The sequence below is a fragment of the Juglans microcarpa x Juglans regia genome, chromosome 3D (assembly GCF_004785595.1).
Source record: "Juglans microcarpa x Juglans regia isolate MS1-56 chromosome 3D, Jm3101_v1.0, whole genome shotgun sequence".
In the NCBI taxonomy this organism is placed as follows: Eukaryota; Viridiplantae; Streptophyta; class Magnoliopsida; order Fagales; family Juglandaceae; genus Juglans; species Juglans microcarpa x Juglans regia.
Window position 1 is genome coordinate 15,015,671 of NC_054598.1, and position 9,014 is coordinate 15,024,684.

General features: G+C 35.2%; 1 protein-coding gene across 1 annotated transcript; it reads left to right on the forward strand.

Annotated features, from left to right (window-relative positions):
• Positions 1 to 3,991: 3,991 nt before the first annotated feature.
• Positions 3,992 to 8,780, forward strand: LOC121256735 (nucleobase-ascorbate transporter 7-like). The gene is made up of 15 exons (XM_041157617.1): positions 3,992 to 4,374; positions 4,641 to 4,782; positions 5,080 to 5,177; positions 5,308 to 5,484; positions 5,579 to 5,679; positions 6,023 to 6,098; positions 6,237 to 6,296; positions 6,381 to 6,565; positions 6,882 to 6,978; positions 7,355 to 7,441; positions 7,636 to 7,694; positions 7,786 to 7,877; positions 7,976 to 8,053; positions 8,146 to 8,306; positions 8,437 to 8,780. The coding sequence occupies exons 2-15, from the start codon at positions 4,668 to 4,670 to the stop codon at positions 8,653 to 8,655; spliced, it is 1,605 nt and encodes a 534-aa protein (XP_041013551.1). The 5' UTR covers positions 3,992 to 4,374; positions 4,641 to 4,667; the 3' UTR covers positions 8,656 to 8,780.
• Positions 8,781 to 9,014: the final 234 nt, after the last annotated feature.

The window sequence follows — 9,014 nt, forward strand, 5'->3', positions numbered from 1 at the left end:
TCCATGCGTGCTGTCAGGAGATCAAGGGTTCTCTGTATTTTCTACCCACCTGCCTGCATAGGTTCTTAAGGGTAAGGTGTGTCATCAGGGAGGTGTCAGGGCGGCGAGACCCATCTGCCCCTACAGTCCGCTTTCTCCAAGCGTGAGTTGCTTCGTGGGTGGGTTTCGCTCATGGGTCGTATACTCTACAGCAGCTGACTAACTCCTTTTTAGATGAGGGTCGTTAGTTTCGGCCAAGCTCACTGACTTACTTCCTAGTGGCCTCTCGCGGACTTACTCTGTAGGCCGATAGGAGAAAAAACCCCTTCACTCCAAAAAACAAATGATGAAACGACATCATTAACAGCACAAAACAATGATGTTCTAGGCCATAGAAGTAGCCCGAATTACAATTTACTGCATTCTTACCTATTTTTGTAGCACGCCGTGGCCGGCCATCATCATCATCATCAGGGTGTCTGTCTAATTGGAGGCAGCTTTTTCTTCGTATTTCATTTGATTTATGTGACATGCATGGCTTCAAAAGTGAACTGCAGATTTCAAAATAAAATGTAGCCGAAAGCTACTTATAAAGTGGCTTTAGCAAAAGATCATTGAAACTTGAAAGAAAGAATGCCTGATGACTGTGTTTCTACGCCTTCGAGCATTTGTTATGGGGTTTTGAAGTGCCTGCCAACACCCCCATGCAGCTTTTGCAATGTTAGCCAGTTAGTGTAAAGTGACTAAACAAGATATATATTTCTTTTATAAAATATAGAATTATTAATTGAAAATCAGTACTGAGACTACACGTTTTTTGCAATTTAAAGCGTTCATTTTCAGCTTTTACAAAACCTTTACGAAGTTACTTCTTCAAAAAGTTGAAAGGAAGGATCAGATACGAATGAAAGTTGCAGTGAAGCCTCAGCAAGCAACCAATCTAATTGAAAACAACTTGACGTTTTGCAGCAATAAATACAAATTCATCGGACCTATTCACTAAAATACATTTTATTATGGCTTTGATTTTTCATTTTCTTGCATCTGTTGATGATGTTGACTCTATTTATATACCTTTGTAACCAATTAAGAGCATAGGTTTGGTTTTGTGGATTGTGAGATAATTCGTTTTGGCAGTCTAAATGCAGCAATGAACTTAGAAAACAATAATTTCTTTGATTATAACATTAAAGGCCAGCGAGTTTAAGAAATTGATTGGTGATGACAACAATGCTTTTCGACGACGGTTGATCAGGTGGAGGCATATCGTTTGCATTTGCAAAAGTTTTACTACTTGTAAAATGATGTTTGAGTTGTGTTTGGTTATTGAATCAAACTCAATTAATCTCAAATTAAATATTGATGGTATCCACTATCTTTTTAACTTTCTATAAAAAAAATTAAACTCATCTCAGAGTATTAATAGTGGACTCAACAAAGTTTGACCAAAATTTAGCTAGAGAATTCATTTTTATAAATTTAGCTAATCACTTTTCAACAACACCAAATAACAGACTTTCCAAACCTATCACTATTATTTTAAAATATTTATTTTGAAATTTTCATTTATTTTAATTCTAATTGTATTTGAATATTTATTTATTATTATACATGAGTTTAAAAGAAAAAATTTGCATCAACTAATAATAATATTGCAGAATTAAAACTTGAAACACTCCCGTAAAATGATGCCACATCATTGAAACGATGACTGTTGGAGACTGACCACCTTTTATGGTTGCGTTTGAGATTTGGGCGCTTCGTGCTTTAGAGACGAAGAGGAATTTTCTAGAGTTGTAAGCTCGCGTGAAACGAATAGCACGCAGGAGAGGGAATTTTTTATGCTAAAATAATATTTGGCCAGCAACTTGGACTTGACAGATTTTACTAGTGAAAATGATTAAAGTTAAAAGTATTGTACCTTTGTTGAGTCCACTATGGTGAGATTTTATGCAATCTAGTTAAACTTTGGCCAAAATATAACTTTATTGAGTCCACTACTAGTACTCTCAACTTATTTCATACATTTCAATTTAAAAATTTAAACTTATCTCAATTTAAAAAAATTAAACACATTTCAATAAGATTCACAAAATATTATTATTCTTAACTGAACTCAACATCCAAATCATAATAATAAACAATTCATTTATTATGAAACCTCAGTAAAAATATTCAAAAAGTCAAAATACCAGTACCTTTTATTCTAGGAAAAGTAAATACTCAACATCTACCGATTGTTTAGTTGGAGAGTATGCATAATAATAATGTTAAATATAATTTTAGAGTTTGTAAATTTTACACAATTCTATTTAAAAAACAGTTGAGTTTATAATTAAAAAAAAAGTTAATTTTTTTATATAAATCTTATGTTTATCTTTTTTTTTTAAATAGGCATGCAGGACTTAGATACCTAAGACTATAAATATTATTTCTCCAAAACATGAATATTATGGTTTAATTAGTAATGCTAAAGTACTCTCAAATATTCTGATGATATCTGTACGAAGAGGATACAGAAACCCCAAACACAGGAATGGCATGCAGAACGCTCAGAACTTTGCGAATGCAGCAGAACAGAGAGCAATATAAGCGCAATATAAGCCCATTGACACGTTAGAATTTCGTTCCATACTCGAACAAAGTTGCACCACTGCCCAATGAAGTCCAATGTCTTACGAACGAACTACTCCACAAGTTACCTTCTGTTTCGTCTATTTTCTGTCAACACGCGTTCCAATATGATCTTCGTGAGCCAATTTTAAAAGTGAAGTAAATCTTAAATAGAGCCAGTTTTTAATAATAAATTAAAAAAATAGAGCTTTAGAAAAATTATTGAGTATTTTTCTGGTTTCAAGAAGCATACGTAAAGGTACGGATGTCATGACACTTTCCTCCGTTGATATCAATGCTCATATAACATTGAGGGTGATAATTTATAACATGATTGTGAATTTGACACGAATAGGATAAGAAATTAACGAGTTTGATTTTGATGTTAAAGGGTTCGAGTTTAAATGAATTGACTTGTTAAGACACGAATTATAAACGAGTCAACCTACTTGATACGAAATCAATATGTTTTAACATATTTAGAATTTATTTTAAAATTAAAATTTTATTATTGTTAAGTTGTAATATTGATATTTCTGAATATGTGTGCCTATGTTTTTATTATTTTTATTGATTAGATTGTAATTTTAAATCTATGCTCATATTTTTTATTATATGGTTTATAATATTGATTTTATTATATGTTAAAATTTTAAAAATATTGATATATATTTTTTAAGATATTATAGTTATTAATAAATATAGATTTTAATTTTTATACGAAATTATGTTAATCAGATCAAATGAGTTATACGTTTTAATTTAATTCATTTATATGAAATAAACAAGTTTAAATAAGTGATGTTGTGTTAACATATTTTTAATTAATTATTAAATGAGTTAAAATAGATAACACGATACAACTCAATCCGTTATATAAATAAATTAGATAGAATTAATCTATATAATTAAGTATACACAATTAAAACACATTCCCAAAATCACGATTTACCACCCCCATACAACATGATGAAAGCATCATTTACCTGTATTCTAAAAAAAAAAATCGAAAATATCATCTCGCTTTGGAATCCCAAAGTTTACCGGCGTGTAACTATGTTTTCGAGGTTGTACAGGACTTGTCCCTTTAGAGACAACGAGACGGGACTGGAGGGTTCTGTATATCTTTGACAATACTTGAGAAGAAATGGGCTTGTCAGTTCTCCATTCCCGGAACAAAATCTAAAACCTCCTTTAACTATTTTCTTTTTCTTTTTTTTTTTTTTTTTTGAGAGAACTATTTTCTTTCATTCAAGTAGTAAGACTGAGCCAGATTGCTGTCATTTAGATTTTGTTCGCAGTAAAATCGGAGGACTAAAGGTTTTGATTATCCAGGGATAGTTGATGCGGAGGAATTAGAATGGTAAAAGGTGACGACGGAGTACTATATATAAGCTTTTTCTTTACGTGATTGAAGAAAAGAAGGCAAGGCAGACCCATTATTTTTTATAAAACAAAAACTGTGCTTTGGATTTCTTTTAAATACACAGTAACACAGCAATATTCCTTCGGGTCACAGAGATGTATTAGTTTCTTTCTCGCTTTAGGAGGGAACGCCATCCGCTTTTGCTTTTGCTTCCTTTTCCCACGTCTTCACGCTCACTTTTAAGTTCTTCGCCTCCAAAGACTGTCTTGGGCTGTAAAATAACGAATGCATAACATTCCCCTGGTTTCTCTAAGTTGTTCTAGCGTCTGATGAACTTTTTGACAGAGGAGTAGAGACTGGTTTACACCGCAACGCTTGCCTTCTGATAATCACTACACCTATTTTACTCATTGTAAGTGAGTTTTGCTGGTCATTTTAATATAAATACTTTTTTAATGTTTCAGTTGTTTGCATAGGTATAGTGGGTTTAGGTGTTTGAATGGGTGGGGTGGTAGTTTTTGGGGTTTGGAGCATCTGGGTTTTTGTGAGGATTTTCTGCTTCCATCACTTCTTTTGTGGTTATGACTTATGAGAACTTCTTGGAGTTCGGTTATTTATTTGGAGATTCGGGTATGGTTGTACGTATAGGACTAATCTTGTTTTGGATTTCTCTTTGACAAAGTAAAAGCAAAAAAGAAGAGGAAGAAGCATGGCAGGAGGTGGAGGACATGCGCCACAGCCAAAACAAGAAGAGCTACAGCCACATCCAGCAAAAGACCAGCTAACGAGCATTTCTTACTGCATTACCAGCCCTCCTCCATGGCGTGAGTGTCGTTCAGCACCCCCCCCCCCCCCCCCTCTCCCAATTTGCTTTTAGTGTCTTATTGATTTGGGGGATATTCATCTAGTTTATGATATAAATATCTCTTCTTGCTTGGAAAATGCTAGTTAGCATATGTTCAACTTCTGTGCATAACTCTGTATCTGCTGCTGGTATACTTCTATGGAACTTGGTTGATAAATATAAGATTTGAGTTATATATTGATTCAGCTTTTAAAACATATGTTTGGTTTCCCATAATGTAATCATTTTAAGTTGAAGGGTTTTGGTCTTAATGCAGCTGAGGCAATTCTACTTGGCTTCCAACATTACCTGGTGATGCTTGGCACAACTGTGTTGATTCCCACATCTCTAGTTCCGCAAATGGGAGGTGGCAATGTAAGCCTTGACTAGGACTATAACAACGGAAAACAGTTTTATTTTTCTTTTTTAATGTTTCTTGTTTAGTTATATGGATTTTTTTCAAAGTAGACAAGTGCTAAATTAGAATGCAAACATTTGATTTAAGGAGGAGAAAGCAAAAATGATTCAGACAATATTGTTTGTGGCTGGTTTGAACACATTGTTTCAAACCCTGTTTGGAACTCGTCTACCTGCTGTGATTGGAGCTTCTTACACCTATGTGCCAACAACCATTTCAATCATTTTGGCAGGACGATACAGTAACATTTTAAATCCTCAGGAGGTTAGTTCATTGGATTCCCATCTAGTGTGTTACTGACTAATTTGTTTTTTAATGATACAATCCTGGATCACCTGATTTCTTATGTATTTTGTAGAAATTTGAAAAGATAATGTGTGGAATCCAGGGTGCACTTATTGTTGCCTCGACTCTTCAGATTGTATTTGGCTTTAGTGGCCTTTGGCGTAATGTTGCAAGGTCAGTTAGCACTTTGTAATACAATTAAAATCTGCTGTATTGGTGTTTCATTGGCTTATTTCCACAAGCTTTTGTTCTGTAATGAAATCACTGGTGGTTGTCACTAGCACTCGTTTTAGATTAATCTCATTCCTTTGAAACACGCTTGTTTGATGCAAATGTGAACTCCAAATTGCAATAAGTATTCCCTGAGTCTAATTTCTCGATGACTGTCTACTAGATATAAAATTAATCAAGCACCAAAATGTTGAAAATTGGTGGATCAGATTTTTAATCATGTTTCTTATGTGCAATTCCTCCTAATCTTATGTTGCCAAGTTTTATGTTTCTTTATATTATCCAGGTTCTTGAGTCCACTTTCTGCTGTTCCCCTGGTCGCTTTATCTGGTTTTGGGCTATATGAGTTTGGTTTTCCGGTGGTATGATTTGACTTCTTCCCTTGCCGCCCCTGGGCCCCAACCCTCTCCCCGCCAAAAAAAAAAAAAAAAAACTTGTTATCTTATTGAAATTGTATCTTCTGTTGCTATAAGTTATTGACTATGACTTTGAATGTCCAGCTTGCAAAATGCATAGAGATTGGGCTGCCACAGCTCATTATTTTAGTAATATTTTCCCAGGTATAATATTCAAGCATCATTTGCAGTTTTTTCTGTTTGCTAAGCATAGGCATCCATTCTAAACATGAAATCAATGATTGGCAGTATATACCTCACTTGATGCATGGTGAGACGCATGTCTTCGGCCGCTTTGCTGTTATATTCTCAGTGGTGATTGTTTGGATTTATGCTCACCTGCTCACTGTTGGTGGGGCTTACAAGAATACAGGGCCTAAAACCCAAATAAGTTGTAGAACAGATCGTGCCGGAATCATTGGTGCTGCTCCATGGTAAGGCCCTTATAGTTAGTTTTCTATTCTGGTGCTGGATTCATTTCTCAGTGAAAAAAAAGATGTTAGGTTAACGCTGGATTTCAATTCAGACATGCTTAGAGGTGTCACACTTAATCAAATTAAATTGTTTCATTAACTAGGTGGGTGATGTCCACCTCTAGTATTGGTAAAACAAGTTTGTTGTTTTAGTCATTTCCTGTGCATCTGAGATGACCAGAGAAAAAAAAAAAAAAAAGAAGAAGAAGAAGAAGAAGAAGAAGATTCATTTTTGTCATTACTGTGCCTTATTGTTGGAAAACCCGGTTTTGTGCAGGATAAGAGTTCCATATCCTTTTCAATGGGGAGCTCCCACTTTTGATGCGGGAGAAGCTTTTGCAATGATGGCTGCTTCATTTGTTGCTCTTGTGGAGGTTTGCTTGCATTTGTGCTTGTGAAATATATACCCCCAAGTTTATTTTTAGTTATAGAATACCGGCCAGCAACATTTCTGCTAGTTTTATACTGAATTTTGAAGGCCGAAAATTTTCTTAATATCTGTATATCAAATTTCCTTCCTATCATAAAGGCACAGGATGACTTCCTTGAATCTTGCAATGCTTATTGGTGTCCTCAACAATATAGTAACCAAACTATTTTAGTGCTCGATCACATTAAGTTCAAATATATTATGCAATATTTGGTTTTGTTAATGATTCATTGGTTAAGAATAAAAAATCCACATTTCAATGTGCTATCTTTGTAAATATAGTAGTGTACTCATTTTAATGTGGTATTATGATTGCACAGTCCACTGGCGCATTCTTTGCTGTGTCAAGGTATGCAAGTGCAACTCCACTGCCACCTTCTATTCTCAGCCGTGGTGTTGGTTGGCAGGTAACAAGTTATGATAACTTGTCTCTAGGTTTGCCCAAATCTTAATTGTTGACTCTTTAGAGGTTATAGGATGAATCAATGTTCTGCAATTTAATATCCAAGATCTTTTATTTTCCTTGCATATTTATTTAAATGGAAACGTAAAATGATTTCTTCAGTTATGAAGTGAATAACATTGTTTTTTCTAATATCAGGGAGTGGGCATTCTGTTCTCGGGGATATTTGGAACTGGTAATGGGTCATCAGTTTCTGTGTAAGTTTTTGTTCAGAATCACCACAGGCTTGGAAATATTTGTTTCTCTTTTCTTAGGTAACATTTTAACTACTATTTTTATTATACTCAGTGAAAATGCGGGACTGTTAGCATTGACTCGTGTTGGTAGCCGAAGGGTTGTCCAAATATCAGCTGGATTCATGATCTTCTTTTCCATACTTGGTAAGTGATTCATGTAATAGATTCACCACTCTCTCATTGTTTTTTTATGGGCTCTCTCATTGTTTGAAAGAACGAATTTAACATACATGGCTATCCAGGAAAATTCGGAGCTATCTTTGCTTCAATTCCAGCACCCATCATTGCTGGTTTATATTGCCTGTTCTTTGCTTATGTGGGTAGGTATTATTAACTTTTGGAGCTGGTTCTGTTATCATAGCTCAATTCAACATTTGTTTAATGTGTTTCTTTTGGTGATTCACATGAACAGGTTCAGCAGGCCTCAGTCTTCTACAGTTTTGCAATCTAAACAGCTTTAGGATAAAGTTCATATTAGGCTTCTCTGTTTTCATGGGATTATCAATACCTCAATACTTCAATGAGTATACACTTGTTAACGGATATGGTCCTGTCCACACGGGAGCAAGATGGGTACATGGCTTCACCTGTCCTCTATCTAAGCTTCTTAAACTTTATCCTCCTAGTATGCTGAAAAAACTAATCGCTTCATCGTGGAAAATTATTGAGGGTATTAATCAAAATTCCTTGATTTTTTTGGCAGTTCAATGATATGGTCAATGTACCATTCTCATCAGAGCCATTTGTTGCCGGCTTATTGGCTCTGTTCCTGGACATCACACTACACCGGAAAGACAACCAAACCATGAAAGATAGAGGCATGCTTTGGTGGACCAGATTCCAGTCATTCAAGACAGACACAAGAAGCGAGGAATTCTACACTCTACCCTTTAACCTGAACAAGTTTTTCCCATCTGTTTGATCTTTGCAACATGTATTTTGAAGTTGTGTGACGAAGTTAATGCTCTCCATGGGAGGAGCATTTTTCTGTCTCCAGTTGTTAAACTCTGTAAATCAACTTTGTCATATGAATCTCTCTTCTTTTCACAGCTCTTGAGCAGTCCTCTCTTTGGTTCCCCTCTTGAAATGGTATCAACAGCATAGCATATGTGCTTCTGCCTTTAATTGTATATTATATGCTAAGAGAGAATGCGCCTCTCTTCCTCTCGTTAGTCTGTAAAGTGGTGTTGCATGGTGGTGGTAAGCAGTCATTAAGGTTTGCTGCATGGTAATTGGGGCCCAGGGGGGCTTCGTCGCTGGACACTCCTTCACATCTTCCAT